Source organism: Nematolebias whitei, chromosome 7 (assembly GCF_014905685.2).
Source record: "Nematolebias whitei isolate Nwh7 chromosome 7, NemWhi1, whole genome shotgun sequence".
NCBI classification, from domain to species: domain Eukaryota; kingdom Metazoa; phylum Chordata; class Actinopteri; order Cyprinodontiformes; family Rivulidae; genus Nematolebias; species Nematolebias whitei.
This window is the reverse complement of record NC_056504.1, coordinates 12724628-12741420: the sequence shown is the minus strand read 5'-3', so window position 1 is coordinate 12741420 and position 16793 is coordinate 12724628. Positions and strand designations below refer to the sequence as shown.

Sequence of the window (16793 nt, the reverse complement as noted above, 5' to 3'; positions counted from 1 at the left end):
ACAGATATACAGGAGGTACACACAAATATACAGGAGGTACACACAGATATACAGAAAGTACACACATATATACAGGAGGTACATACAAATATACAGGAGGTACACACAGATATACAGGAGGTACACACAGATATACAGGAAGTACACACAGATATACAAGAGGTACACACAGATATACAAGAGGTACACACAGATATACAGGAGGTACACACAGATATACAGAAAGTACACGCAGATATACAGGAGGTACACACAGATATACAGGAGGTACACACAGATATACAGAAAGTACACACAGATATACAGGAGGTACATACAAATATACAGGAGGTACACACAGATATACAGGAGGTACACACAAATATACAGGAAGTACACACAGATATACAGGAAGTAGACGTATGAAGCGTAGTCACAAGAATCTGTCATGGGCAGTGTGTGCGGCTTGTTTTTATACACTTATCAGTTCAGCCGAGCTCACAGACTCGGAGACGTCCTTGAAGTGACAGCTGCATGTTACAGCCTCACCCAGCTCCTCATCCAGCTGTCTACTAACCCAAACATATGATTCATGGCAGAGTTAACCTTCTCAGCCATGGTAGTTAAAAACATCCATAAACTTTGGCCATAACATCCCTAACAAAAAGTTAAACAGTTCCTGTATCTTGTGCATGTCCCTCTTGTATTTTTAAACATCACCAGAATTTTTTTTTTCACAGTTTATGCTTCTTCTGTGACATTATCAGCTGATCTACCACCCACATCCCAGTCTCCTCCCTGGTTGCCAGGCGACCAGAGGTCCTTGTGTAATGAGTTGGACACTGTCCGTCTGTCCCTCTTTGGATCCCTATCTTCCTCCTTATTGATCCTGCTCCTTGTCCTAACTGGGATGACATTCAGCGGGCACTGGGCCATCCAGGCATCGACCCTGCGTGACACAAACTCCCACGTGCCCCCCCTCCCCGAGATCCAGCAGCACCATTCTGCTCCAGCTCCAACAAGAGAGATGGATTTTTCTTAATGTCACTGAGACGGCGAGTGGAAATGTTACCAAATTGATGGGAACAGAGGATGGTGGGCAACGTGCTCATGTATAAACAGATGTGTGAGCAGTACCTGAACGTCTACCGTTTCTCCTAAAAAGACCAATTATGCAAACCAAGTGGGCTGAGTTCATCTGGCCTTTGGGAGAAGTAACTCTTCTTGTACTGCACTCACTTTTTCTCTCCTCCCTTCCTCCCACTCCCACCCGCTGACCTCGTCATTTTCTTCCCTGTCAGTCTGCGTGTCTTTTATTGATGCGAGCTCAGAGCTGATGTCTCCTCTGCAGCAGTTTGCCGGCAGAACTTCAGCTCAGGCAGCGTACTTCTCTACTCCTGTATTCCCTTTAGGCAACCTCACTTGAACCTTTGCACGATGCACGCACAAAAGACAGAGAAATGCACAAACACACACTGCTGGATGCACACCAACGTGCAGGCGAGTACCTACAGAGCATGACTGAAAGCCATGTGCGTGCATGCTGAATGGGAGAAGAGCCAGCTGGGGTTGTTTTTTTTAAGTTTATGATTTTCTTTCCTTTTCTCTCTCTCTCTCTCTGGAGGAAAGACAAAACAAGATGATGTGAAGCCAAGACTGTTTGCCAGCTGATTTTATTGTTTGATGGGATTTAAATGGCACCAAGCATGAGTATATGAAGGCTTTTATGTGTTGGTTTATGTGTTTTTGTAAGTGTTTATCATTAGTCTTTAAAGAAAATGAATGTTGTTTTTGGTGATGTGAGAAAATGCTTGTGTTTACTCAAATATAAAGGTTTATGTATGGAGCTTTTGGGTTTGGTCAAAGGTACGCTCCTGCAAATGTTAACAGTTCTTTAAAGATGAACATTTAATGGAGCATGGCAAAAAAGGGTGGCCAATGGTGGACTCGCCCACCATAGATAAATCTTTGGCCACTCATTTGAAGAAACTATACTTTTATGCAATATAAAAACTAGAAAGCGTAGTTTCTTCAAATGATAAGGGTGGCTGGTTTACGTATGCAGTGATCCCTCACATTTCACGAGTGTTATGTTCCAGAGACCCCCACGGTAGATGAAAGTCAGTAAAGTAGCAATGTTATATTTATTTTATTATTTATATCAGTGTTTCCCCTAGATAACTTGCCATGGCGGAGCACTCGTCTTGTCTGTGATTTTTGTTGATGGGGGTGGGGGAGACGGAGAGACTTCAGAGCCGTGCACTGTTTGTACCGACAGTTTTCGCGCACGGGTGTCAGCGTTGAGGGAAGAGGCAGCATGAGTGCTACCTTTAGCTTTTTAGTTACGCGCCTGTATTACATGCAGCTAGCTTAGCGCTGCGTCACTGCTGATCGGGGGCGGGGGGGTTCAGTTCTACGTGCAGTTCAGTTCAGTAGGCGGGGCGCCCTGCTTTTATAATGGTAGAGGAAACATTGGATCTATATTTAAGACTTTAAAACCCATTCCCACACTTATGAACCTTTCCACTCTCTTATAAACACTTCATATGCTCTTAAACACTTTGACGAATGTGATGAAGATGATGACGATGAGATGAATGTACAGTAGTGCACAGCATGTACAGTACACACAATATAAAAAACTGGGTTTAAAAAAAGTGCAATATAGTGAAGCTGCAAAAAGTGAACCGCAATATAGTGAGGGAATACTGTATATGGTTGTGGCCATCTTGGATTTTGACGACAACAACATTTTTGATAGGGATCTTTCTTATGCCTAGAAGTAGCTACACACCAAAATGGAAGCCTGTACTTCAATTATTTTTGAAGTTATCAGGACAGACGAAAGGTATTTCCAATTCCCTGTTTTTGCTCTGTGACGGGACAAAAAAGCTGATGTTGCAGAATAACGTACACGGCTCGAGAGGCACAAGGAGAACAAACACTAAGAATACGCAGGCAACCGTTTCTTGTTGCATTAAGGCCAATAATGGAGCTAGGCTGTGGCGGTATTGGAGAGACCCAGACTAATTACAGACTGGGAACAGGTGAGTCGCAGGCTGACTAAGAGGAGCTGACTGAGGGTGAAATGGCACAGGAGAGAAACAGCTGAAACCGCACAGACTGATCAGGATCTGAACCTAGAAAAACTATAATCTGATGAGGCGTTTTTTAACGAGACTCAATTTCTAACATCAAATTTTAGCTCAGTGTTTGTAAAATTACAACTACATTAAATATATTGTTAACATAACTAATGAGATCCTGGTAATCCCAAATTAAATCTTCTGCCAGAATGACAACCAAGACCTCAGAGGTGTAGTAAAACATTTGACTCCTCTTGCTCCAACGGGGGGAGGGGATGCCTTGATGGCACAGGAAGGTACGCCACACAAACCCCAGAATCTCACCTGCAATATCAAACCCACTCTTACACAGCATGGTGAGCTCTTTCACTGAGAAATTAAAGTTTTGTTCATCTGTTTCTTGTGTTTTCTCCTCAACCGTAGAATATGAAGACGGGTGTCGCCGTCTGTCTCCTGCAGCTGTGTGTTAGCAGTGTCTTTAGCTTTAGTCCTCCAGAACGATGGTGCGAGTCACGGCTAACCGCTGTCAGCCTCAGATGCTCTCCTTTAATTAAGCTGCTCTTTATGTCAGTCATGATCCACCGCCCATGTTTACAGAGAAACACGACCGTGCTCTCTCCCCTCACCCGTGTGTCCGAACCCATTTCTTGTCATTACAGCGACCTCTGACCCTCGAACCAGACGTCGCCTTGTACACTATTAACTATTTCTCACTCTGCCCTCCCTCCCTCCCCAAGTCCTACTGTTGAAGCTTCTCATCATGTGTTAATGAGATTTATCAACTTGAACGGAAGCTGTTATGTTCAGTACAAACTTGTGATGACCGTAACTGTTGCTATGGCGCCGGAGCGAGTACAAAGGGAGAGCGCTGTTTGGCTCTCCCACTCGTGGACTCAGGGTTTCTTCAGCCTTCATGCTAATGAGCGACAGCATTCATAAGTTTGGAGAACATATGTTCCACTCTCTGGCCGCTGTAGAGTTTCAGAGGCGCTCGACTGACGTAGCTTATTATGCTAATCGTCTTTCAACCATAATGGGCACTTTGGATTCAGAGCTTCTGCTATTCAAGCAATCGTCCGCTGGAGGATGTGGATGTTTTCAGTAGAATTAAATGGACTAAATGTTTTCTGTGTGTGTGTGCAGGTACTCCAAGTTATCAGACCCTGCAAACTGGCTGAAGATCAACAGGACCAATGGTCAGATTACCACCATGGCCCTGCTGGACAGAGAGTCCATGTATGTCAAAAACAACATGTATGAAGCGACATTCTTGGCGTACGACAATGGTAAGTCTGGTAAGTCAGGATGTGTGCGTGTGTGTTGTGGTGATCATCCTGCAAGATGGTTGCAAAGAAATATGTCAGTGTGCCATCTTAAAGCTGAGATGTGTGTTTTTAGCAGGAAATAAAAAAAATAAAAAGGCGCTTGTTCAGAACGTTTTGTCCTCATCAAAGTAAATTGTTAGAACACGAGTGAGCTTTTCAGATTTCCACAGGTCAGAATGCTACTTTTAGCTCAAAGCACGTCTGTGCAGCCACACAGAGGTGCTTTAGATGCTGAGGATTTGTTTCATTTGATTAAAATATAAAAGATGTTTGTTTTCTTGCTTTTCTTTGTTCTTTTTTTTAATCTTTTTCTTTTTTATCAGACGTCTAAGTGAATTAGTGTACCAGCAGTCGCGTTGAATCACTCCCTAATCCAATAATGTTTTCTCAAACCTGTTTCTTGTCGTTCAGGCAGGATGGTCGTAATTTTTGCAGGATTCAGATTAAAGGTGGATCTATACAATATTACGTTAGGTCTGTTTTTTTATGTGTTGAGCGACTGCAGAGACTCTGCTTGTGGAGGAAAAGCAGCCCTCACATCATGGCGAGTCAATTTAATTTGAAAATCCAAACATCACACATTTTGCCCCGAGGAGGTTTGAGATCTGTGCAGCGTTCAGCACCGTCCGTTCTTTACCCTCAGTTTGACTTAAGAAAAAATATACAGAAAACCGTTAACAGGAAGAATCAAAAATACCTGAAGGTGTGAAGTTCTTTGAAAAGGATAAAACAGAGTGATTGAAGCTGAGCAGCTTGTTTTAAATGGAGGAGAGACGTATGGAGATATTGGAACGTGGAGGGTGAAGAAAGGCCGAGCAGCCCTTGAAGGGTTGCATATCACCTGCCACCTTTCACGCCACAGACTTAGACAAAGATTGTCTCTGTTTGTTGAGCAACAGGTGAGTTGTAGCCTCTCAGTTTGACCCTTGATCATAAGATGCACAGGTTATCTAATGCATATGTGTCAAACTCAAGGCCCAGGGGCCAAATGTGGCCCTCGTTGACATCGTATCTGGCCCCCATGATGTTATTTTAAATGTAAAATACTTGAATCACTTTCATTTTTCAGTAATCTTTGCTTATGATGTCAAAACTGCAACAGAGAACATCAAATGAGACCAATCAAACTCTTGTTGAGGAACCTGCAACCAAGAAAAGATGTCAAGTATCTGATTTGAGTTAATGTAGATTCTGAAACAGGCCTTAGTTTGAAAAAGGTTTTAATTTTGTACCCCTTTTGTAAGTGGGTTTGACACCCTTGATCTAATGTAATATATCAAGCTCAGAGTAAGTGTTGGGAATAACCCTCAGCTACTACCACACCAAATTTTAGCACAGTACCTGTAAACCTGACTGAAATATAACCATGTTTGTGTTGTCAGGCAGTGGTTCCAAACCTGGTCCTTGAGGAACGCCATCCTACATGTTTGAGTTGTTTCTCTGCTCCAACACACCTGATTCAGTGGTTTAATTACGTCATGTTCTGCAGAAGCCTGTTAATCACCCATTAATTAAAACCAAATGTGTCAAAGCAAAGAAACAACTAAAGCATGCAGGATGGCATTCCTCAAGGACCAGTGATGGGAACTTAAGGAATAACACATCTGCTGATTAAAAGATGTTCTTTCTGAGACTGTACCGTGCACATGTATTTTTCATTCAACCTTTATTTATACAGGATGGTCTCATTGAGCCTCGAGGACTCATTTGCAAGAGACACCTGATTTATATAGAACACCAAAATGGTCAAAATTAAATAAATGAATAAGGCATTATGAAATAAGTATCTACACTCATTATTATGAAAAAAAAGTTTATTATTTTATTTCATAATTGTGTTTTTCATGATAGCTTATTTATTTCATAATGCCACTGTTCAGCAAAATGACTTCAGCTGTCAATCAATGTCAGTGGGCTGGACCTGCACGCCCACTGGCTGATCCTTCACATCCTAGCAGCTAGTAGCGACTTGCTAGGTCAACATTCATGAAGGATGGCAGAGTTGCATGAACTTCGTTCAGCTCAGGTAACTTTAGCAGATCAAACTGTGAGGATGACGTTCTCAGAAGATACAGGTGTCATGACACAAAGTGATGGACTGACAAAAATCGATCGGCGCCGCAGGTGCGAGCACTTTGAATTTAACAAGATCAACACTAGCGGTACCAGTGAGCAACAGGAAAACTAATGGATGTGAAGGATCAACCAGTGGGCGTGCAGGTCCAACCCACTGACATTGATTGACAGCTGAAGTCATTCATTTTTCTTTCTTTTTTAAATCTTTTTTCCCTTTGTTTTTCTAAATTTATTTATTTTTCTAGTTTTAACATTAGTATTTGTGTATCAGTGAGTCCATGTTCTGCTTCTACAGTGAACATGGTACATGTGTTACTGAATGGCTGTGGGGGCTTTAGTATCTGATGTTATAAAATAATTCATTATTAGGAATGACTGCCGTATGCTACAAAATGTGACTCTGCTCACCACGTATAACACTAAGCTCTGAGCATTTTGTTTGACTGAAATATCTCCTGGAATTTAAGGATTTAACAGGAAAAATCAGGGAATTTTGTTTTCGTGAAATGCTGGTAACCCTGAGATAGTGGGTAATAATAATACTGTCTGCGTGCTCTGCTCCATGCGTCTAGTAATGAGTTCTGTGTTGCATGTAGGGCGTGTTGTGTCAGAGATAACCTGCACAGCCTCGTCTCTGCAAGAAAAAGGAAGATTATCTGTGAGTGAAGGTCCTGAGCATCAGCCTCCACAGCGACGCATGAAGTTTAATGTGTGAAGCAGCAGAGGAGCCTCACTCTGTGTTCAAGCAGGACAGATTCAGGTGTGTTTTAATCTCATGTGAGAAATGAGAGATTCGTGATCCTGAAGCACCGGCGGACCGAAGCTAAGTGTTGACTGCCTATCGATCCTGGAGGCCAGTGTCAACAAGGGGATACGTTCCACTTGGATTGAAATTCTCTTCACTTATTCTACTCAGGCGAAGTGTATGAAGCTACAACGCACGCAGCCAATCAGAACCGACTAGGCAGTCGATGGGCCTGGAGGCTTGGAGAAGCAGACCTTTACTTAGCCGATGCATCAAAAAATTAATAAAAAGGAGTTGATCTGAAACCCTGATGAGCCGCTGGAGTAAACTCTGCTGCACCGCGGCAGGAATGTAGATCAACCTGCTGACAGTCGGAGTGGATGGAGCGTCCATGGAAGCATCAAGGCCACGATGAATCAGAGTACAAGCAGTGTTCGTTCAGCTGTGCAGCTCATCCACTGTTGTTCAGGGCTCACATGGTATGATCAGACAATTATTTATTGATACTTGGATAAGATTAGATACTTAAATTAACAAATAGAGTTGACTCCATCAGTTCATGTCAAGGTTTGAGGAAAAGATGCCACAATAAAAGGAGTACAGTAGTCCCTCGTTTATTGCGGGGGTTACTACTCGGGGTAGTGGTGGTGGACTCCGGAGTGAGCACCGGACCAACGACGGCGCGTCCCCCAGACCTCGTGAGTCGGCTAACAGCTCTCGGATTCACCAATGGGTCTGGAGGTCTGGTTCTGGTCCGGTTCTGTGCAGCTCTCTTCATCTGCTGGACACTGAAGTCACTGTAATAAGCACCAAACTTTTTTTCCATCAGATCAAAACTTTCCCTCTACATATTTCAGCAGAAGGAAATGGGGCTTCTGGGCGGGGCACTGTTGGCTTCTGGGAAATGCAGTCCTTATGAGCAGGGATACAGTGTAAGCTTAATGAGAGAAAACTACAAAATGGTGGCTCCTGTCCAAAGTATTTTATTTTTTTGTAAATTTTTTACCGTACCGTATCCGAACTGTCCCGATTACGTGAGTAATATTAAAGAGGACAATCATTTGTCCGCTACAATTTCTTTCTTCCTTGTGTTCAATTTTACTTTGAAAAAAACGCGAAAGAGCGAGTCCACAAAAGTCAAACTGCGAAGTTGGTCTTTGTGTGTTCTCTGAATCTTTACTGACTTTACGCATAATAGAACAAACAATCTCAAGAATATTTTCTAAGTTTTGACTGAACATAATTCCACAATAAGTCTCTGTTGCAAAGACATTTTTCTCTATTTGTGTTGTTTATTTTATTTTTTTGCTGTTGCTGCTGCATATTTATCAGAAAGAAGTCAACTGTAGTTTTATTGAAACATGTTGTGACGCACGAAATGAACTTTGATGAACTCTCAGAAAATAAGAACTGGATATACATCTAGTGATACCTTATAAAATTAACTCAGTTCAAGAAGGCTGCCGCAGATGATCAAAACTGGCCAACACAAAATGACAAATTTAGTCAGCTTTACAGATAGTAGGCTAAAACTTGGTGTGGTAGTAGCTGAGAGTCATCCTCAACACATTAAGAGCTAACAGGTTGTTTGAGATCAGTGAATGATTCTGTCCTCTCTTATTATGAAATGATCTTAGATGTAAACTCTGGCAGAGAGGAGCGATCTGCATTTCTTCAAGGAATCCTCAGCCTTTAAACTTAAGAATGGATGATTAATTTGATCATGTACAGATTTTATAGAAGTAAGATTAGTACATTTCTATTTGTTTATGTGCATGTTTTTTACCATATCAGACGTCTTGATTTATAAAGAACTTAAAAACAGCAACAAGGTCAAACACAGTGTACAATAAAACAAGCAAGCAGAGGACACGGGATAAAATACATAAATCATCAGAGGTGAGAAAATATAAAATAAAACAAGAAACAATTAAAACGACTAGATCAATCTTCTTTCTTCTTCTTCTTTCGGCTGCTCCCTTCGTCAGGGGTCGCCACAGCCAACTAACTCTCACGAAGGCTTGATGATTGTTTTTTACGCCGGATGTCCTTCCTGACACAACCACAGACCATCGAGCTCCACAGCCCTCTGTGTGGAGCAGAGAGCTGCCTTGTAGGGCACCTGGGGGAGCAGATGGTGGGGGTTAAGGACCTTGCTCAAGGGCTCAAGGTGGGGCAAATGAGGGTGGAGGCAGGTGTGGGTGTTTCACCTTTCCCACCGGTCTGGGCGACCTTCTCTAACCTCTGTGCCACCACTCCCCAAAATGACAAGATCAATAAAAATAAAATTAAAAAAGGTTCAAATCAACTCACACTGGGTCGAAGGTTAGTATGAGAGGCAGCTGCGTCGGGCCGCAGGTTTGGACCTGCAACAGAAACAGCTGTCTCCTCTCTCGATCTATCATTTCCAAACATCCTCGTCTCAGGACCTGAGTGAGCTAAAACAAACTATGCCGCTGAAACTTGATCAGGCTTTGTCACATCATTTGATTTCAAGCAGAACTTCATCTCTTCTAACGAGCTGGTTCTGTTGAGTCTGGTTCCTACTTTACGTCTACGAGTGAAAGATATACGTTCACAGCAGAGTTCAGCCTGATTATACGTGTTCTCTCTGCTTTCAGCTCGTTCCAGTTGGAAGCAAGCCAGAGGCTCGGTTCTTTTCCCGCACATAAACAGTTTGTGTTAAATAGCTTCAACACAAGCAGCAGGAAGAACTGTTTCTTCATCAAAAATCAGTTCTTGCTGCATTCCCACCACATCAAACCTGAGAATCTGAGCCTGGTCAAGGTTCAGCCTGACAGTGAGGAGAAAGCCCGAGCCGGTTCTGATGGGCTTGCACTGAAAGGTTTGGCTCATTTCTCAGGAGTCTTTGCAAAGTGCAGATAGCACAAATCTTTATGAGCGTTGTTCCTCCGACGTGAACGTCACCTCGGAGTTTTCAGGCCGAGGGTAATTATGGAGGCACGAAGGAGAATATTTAGTCCTGTGCTCTCATTCCTCCTGGGTTTTGTGTGCTCGCTCCTCCACGCGTGTGTCTGTTTCCGTCCCGGCGTTCTTCACACAGAAAATAAACAAAACCTTTTATTCTCTATTGTTCCTTTCATTGTCCCATTTTCTCAGCTCCACAAATGACTCCGCTGCAGCAGGAAGGAGGGACATTGTCAGCGGCGCTCTCATCATTTTGTCTTCTGTTGCTTATTTTTCTTACTATAACTCGGCTGAACGTGGAAGAGAAAAATGAGTTTTGCTTGTGTCAGTGTGGATGTTCATTCTGCCTGATATATTCATGAACCACTGGACAAATGTTATTACAACTCTCAGATTGTAATCATTGGAACTACATGTACAGCTGATTCAACTTTGGAGTCAACCCAAATCAACCTGGCCACCACAGCCAACTAATCTTAGAAAAATGCACAAATAACTCTAACTCAGCCAACTGGACTGATATTGAGCTAAAAGTCAGTGTGGCGGCAGCTGAGAACTATTTAAAACACATCAATGATCAATCAACATTTATTTCAAGAGCCCTTGTTAACAATCAACAGGTAATCGATTCACAGTACAAAAGTTAAAATGGACAAGAACAATGCAAAGACGCCAGAGTGCCTTTAGGTATTAAAAGCCTGCCGTCAGTGATGGAGCATCAGTCCTGAGGGGGTGCCACAGTCTGGGTGCAGAGACTCCCCAACATTTGTATTTGGACTTTGAGACATGCAGTAATGTATTAGTTGACCTTACAGTCCTCTCATACTTCTGGAAACTAATAGATCAGTTAAATAAGGTGGGGCAAAACCATTAATGTGTGACATGCATACTGGCAAATATGAATAGTGGACGAAAACATCTTTAACATTTAAGAAATTTGGCACAATGTACATGAGTTTACCCATTTTGTTACTTAACTGGCTTTTTTTTAAGTTTGTGCAGCCAAGGTAAAACAGGAAATGACATCAAAGGGGGACTCTTTAAAAAAAAGGAAACTTCCTGGTCTTTGTTTATTGAAACAATATTATTTGAACTCTAACTCTTCTTCATCTCTCTCTGATAGTGATTTAAAATAATCTAAACATCAGATTCTCCTCTACTGTCTGTGTTGTTAGCCGTTGTAGCAACGCTGTTTACATGCAGGTGCTCCCCTTTGTCATCACTTCCTGTTACTGTAAATGAGACTATCTCGACCACTGTTCCTCTCAGCGGCGTGAAATTTTTTTCATCAGTATGTTACCAATATCTTCTTCCCAAAAATGCATTCTCATTAATGGTAATTAGAAAAATTTCCCAGTCACAGGCACTTTAAGAGCTTTAAAAGTAAACAACACAAAAAAGGCTATAGCTCAGTCAGATTTGTTGATATTGAGTTAAAGTTTGATGTGGTAGTAGCTGAGAGTCATTCCCAACACATACACTGAGCACTAACACACCTCATAAGATAGATCCCCCATTATTACTTGAGGTTGAATACATTTTTTACCTTATTTTTCGGACTATAAGTCACACTTTTTTCATAATTTGTCCAGTCCTGCAACGAAGTGACATATATGTTTTTTCCAAGGGTAAACACTACCCTTTGCAGCCGTGAGAGGGCCCTCTAGGCTTTTGACAACTATGTTTTTCCTCTACCGTCCCCATCTCAACATTCACTTAGAGACAACTGAGAAAAACTTAACACAAGTAAAATGTGATGTGGAATAAGATTGGGGAATTTACCCAAAGCGACTTATATATTGTTTTTTCCTCTTCATGAGGCATTTTTTTGACTGATGCGACCTAAACTCCTGAGCAACTTATAGTCCAGAAAATACAGTACAAGGTTTGACCAAAGCTGCTCTAACTTTGTCATTTCTCATCAAAAGATACATTTTGTCTACAACTCTGACATAAAGGCGACATTCCTTCAAGGAATGCTAGGTTTTTATTTGTTTCTTCTCCACGCTGCTGCCTCACCAGCTTCCTGCTGGTCACCTTCTTTGTCCTCCCTTCTGTCCTCTAGGTTCTCCTCAAGCCAGCGGGACGGGGACACTCCAGATTTACTTGATTGACGTGAACGACAACGCTCCGGTGCTGATACCCCGGGAGGCCCAAATCTGCGAGCGAGCTCGCCCCAATTCCAGGATCAACATCACAGCCTCGGACGCTGACACGGAGCCCAACATCGGACCCTTCGTCTTCGAGCTGCCATCTTTTCCTGCCAGCATCCGTCGCAACTGGACCATTTCTAGACTGAACGGTAATTAAATGCTATGCACTCCATTAAACGACTGGGTTTTAGCCAACAAACCCTTTCAGTGCCACAAACTTTAGGAGACGTGGTGGAATGAATAATGGGGTGTTAATTAAAACCCTGAACGCCTCCGCAGAACCCTGCAACATTAATCCTCAAAATGGGGACAGCTGTAAGCTATGATGGGAAAGTCCAAGTTTAACAAAATGTCTTAGAAAGCTCACAGTGAGAAACGCCGGTGCCATCCAGTGTTTGACGTACGATCTATCGTTTGTGACAAATGAGGTCCATTCATCTCTCAGTCCCCTGAGCGGACGATCTGTCACCTAATCCAAGCAGATGGATGTATCACAGTGGTTGTCTCGAGGACAAATCGGATCACATACCTGGATTCGTCTCCCGCTGAGACTCTTGTCTTAGCTTGACTGAGTGATAGATGCTGAAGGTTACGCACTGTAGTTTTGTATGTGTTTATGCCTTTAATGCCTTCCTACAGACAGTACATGACAGAATGATTGCTGTGCACTTTGTTTTCATGCGGTTTGACATGCACTTGATGACAAAACGGTGCAAAAAGACATGCCATTTATCTGCAGTACATTGAGTAATTTACTAATTTTCCCTTTTCTCTCCCTTCGTGTCTCCTCACGTCCTTTGCACCTACCTTCGTCTTGTGCTGTTTCTGCTCTCCTCATGATCTTCATCGCCCACGGCTTCCACAGGTGACTACGCTCAGCTCAGACTACGGATACCCTACCTGGAGGCGGGTGTGTATGAGATCCCAGTTATAGTGTCAGACTCAGGGAACCCCCCTCTGTCAAACCGCTCTTTAATCAGAATCAAAGTTTGTCCCTGTGACAATAATGGGGACTGCAGCGCCACAGGGGCCGTGGCGGCCGCCGGTCTCGGCACCGGAGCTATCATCGCCATACTCATCTGCATAATTATACTGCTCAGTGAGTACCGTCGCAAAGAGGCATCTGAACACTCTTTAAGCATTTTATGAGTGAAAACGTTTTGAAAAGTGAGATAAGTGCAGCTTCTTTGTTCCTCCATGTTTCGACAGGCATGGTTCTGCTGTTTGTGGTGTGGATGAAGCGCAGGGAGAAGGAGCGGCAGGCGAAGCCCCTGCTGATCGACCCCGAGGACGACGTTAGGGACAACATCCTGAAGTATGATGAGGAGGGAGGAGGAGAGGAGGACCAGGTATGATGGTGGGACGGATCAGATGAAAATTTACTAATATCTGTTTGCAGACAGTGAGATCACTGAGGAATGTGGCCCAAGCTGCTGGTTTCAGGTTATAATTCCTCTTCGTCTGGATTAATAACCTGGTTACCAAAGAGCACTGAAGAGACACAAGTCAAATTATTTCCTAATCCAAATAAAAATTATAGCAAACTTAAAATCAAAGTTACAAAAAAAACATAAATATATTAAAGCCAGTTTCTCAGTCGGCTGCAAAGGTTGGAAAGTAGATAAAAACTAATAATTACAGAACAAATCAGTCAAAATGAATCCATTTTCAGTTTTGGTCTCACTAAATATTTACTTACCTGTTTGCATGTTGTTTGATGATGTTTTCCAAATGCTAAACAATATTTGGGATAAAAAATCATCAGGATTTTTGTTGTGGGAATGTCCCAACAGTGTCCTGCAAAAGTTGCGTGACTAAATAATTGTTAGTTTTAACGGTGATTGTTTTCCAGTTATTGTGGGAATATTGTTTTCAAAGGTGTGGCAACAGTTATGTTTGACTCTTTCTTTATCTGGACATCTTCTGCAAAGCCTGGAAACATGTAGGAGATGAGATGATATTCTCATTTGTGTCTCCAGCATGTCTCACTGTAGTTGTCATCCCCTCATACAGTTTCTGGGCGTTGCTCACACTTTTGACCTGTAGCAACAAATTTGAGAGGCTGAGTGTGAGTTGTAGCTCTAGAAAAACAAAAAAAAAATACATAAAAAGAAAGAAACAGAGATTTATTTTTTTCCTCAACATTCATTTTAGGCTTTCAAAACTGGAAAAGCACAAGTTTAATTAGAAATATCAAGAACGGCTCTGTTCAAATTTATTCTGTGTTCATCAGAAAGAATACTATACAGTAAGTGTGTGTGTGTATGTGTGTGTGTGTGGGGAGGGGGGTCTGTTTTTCTCCACCATTAGCAAAGCCTTTAAACAGTCTGTAAATACATAAAAAAAATACTATTCCATAGAAAAACATTTTTCTAACATGACCTTAATATAGAAAGATTCTCATCAAAGCAGTGAGTCAAGAAAGGCTTTTTATTCTTTTTTTAAGTTATTCGTTCATTTAAAAGAAACAAAACAAATTCATCAAAAAGAAAAGAAGCATTGAATGAAAAGGGTGAAGAAAGAAGAAAAAAATTATTATTATATCTGCCCCTTATTTAAAAAATATATATAATAACTACAAACAATAACTCATGCTTGAACCCCAAAGTGAAAAAGCATCAGGCATTCTTTACATGGTGTCATAGTTTCCTAACTATTTTAAATTAATCATCTTTTTAAACATATAAAATGTTTTAGAAATTTTATGGTGATATCAAGACAATTCCACAATCCTATTTCCTGAACTACAACACCGCTCCTTCAGACTAGTTCTAAATGAAGGTTTTACAAACAAATGTTATTTCATTAACTCTATGAATTGCAATACTGTCAATTTTAAATTATATTAATAATAATTTTATATTATAAAGCGCCCACTTCTTAAAAAGCTGCAAAAAACATCAAATTGCCCCAAAAAACGCCTTCTGTGCCAGAAACTACTCTAATTACAAATTATTTTATTAAATGTTTTGTTCTTGATGGGATTCTTGGCACTTCATTGCACCAAAAAATACTTTATTTTGTGTTCTAGAAGATGAAGAATCACTGTTTATTAAAAAAAACACGAGCCTTTATTAATTAGTTCTGATTTGTTGCACATCAACCAAAAACATGCAATTGTATCAAAACTTGTAAATTTCACAGTTTATTATCTGACACCAAACGAACAAGTTGTTTTTTTCAAGCAGAAAGGAGGATAAAGTGTAAGAAAAGATCCCCCTGTCTGACTTTGAGAAGTTATCCTCAGTCTGCACGTGTACTCTCATACGAACCAGCTACACTCCTCCAAATACAAATACCTGATGTTCTTTGCCTGCGCACAAGCAACCTCTTCTCACTTTTTCATATACTCATTTTCTACGTAAATGAAAAGTAAAACTGCTGTGATATTAATTTAATTCTGAACCTACATGCATTATTTCCATTTTGATTCGTGCTAATTTTCACCGCCCACACGCCAGCTCTGAAACACAACAGATGGCTGTGCTGTTCTCAGGCGTGCTTCCCTTTCAACCACCTGTATGAGGAATATGTGGGCGCATTAATTAATCATATGCAGGATAACAGCAAACAGCTAAACAGCCTGTCATATTTACAAAGTCCATTTGAAAAGGTTTAGAGTAGTAAGGAATAAAACAAAACCTGACTGATTTGCATTAAAAACAATATTCATCTGTTTTCAGTCTTTGGGTTGTATTAGAATAAGCACATGGCACATTTTGAATAATTAGAACATTTAAAATCAGCTAAGTGAATGTCACTGTTTATGAGTGGGCGTGTTGATTAAATATATTATGAGCAGAAAGATGTGGAAATGATGCATCGACGTGCCAGAGTTCAACTTGCATAAAGGTGTAAAGTTCATGTTTAAAATGGTGTTTTTTATAGAGCTAATGTTTTGTTTTATTTAGTAAATAATATTCAAAATGGTGAAGATTAACAGAGCTATATGACATAAACATTGCCATGTTTATGGAAACGTTTGGGACTTTTATCTTTGTTTAAAGTTGTTTAGCAAAAATCTTAAGTATTTTTTCATTCAACCTTTATTAATACAGGTTAATCCCATTGAGCCTTGGGGACTCCATCCATCCATCCATTATCTTTTACCCGCTTCTTCCATTTTGGGTCAGGGGGGTCGCCGGTGCCCATGTCCAGCAATCACTGTGTAAGGGGCGGGGTACACCCTGGACAGGTCTCAAGTCCATCACAGAGAGCCTTGGGGACTCATTTAGTAGTATTGTCAGTGTACTGATTGCGTTCTTCAGTTAAAGTAAAACCAACTAAAATCTAATTTTTGCGATTTGCTTTGGGTTTTGCGGCATATTAAGATACTTGACTGGAGGGAAAATAACAAATTTACTTATCTGACACAAGCATGCATGATGGGATCTCGTGCATTACCACAGGTTTTATTGGTCATGTCGAAAACTTCTGTTCTCAAAACATCTTTGAAATGTCCCAAACATCTCATATATACAGTATATATATATATATATAT

At 41.2% G+C, this 16793-nt stretch overlaps 1 protein-coding gene across 1 annotated transcript in view; it reads left to right on the top strand.

Moving 5' to 3' along the window:
* The window catches only part of cdh4 (cadherin 4, type 1, R-cadherin (retinal)), a 446399-nt gene that overhangs the window by 424553 nt on the left and 5053 nt on the right, over positions 1-16793 (top strand). Inside the window, exons 12-15 of the mRNA XM_037679124.1 lie at positions 4209-4351; positions 12205-12441; positions 13158-13391; positions 13502-13641. Coding sequence (XP_037535052.1) covers positions 4209-4351; positions 12205-12441; positions 13158-13391; positions 13502-13641 — 754 coding nt within the window. The remainder of the gene's footprint in view (positions 1-4208; positions 4352-12204; positions 12442-13157; positions 13392-13501; positions 13642-16793) is intronic.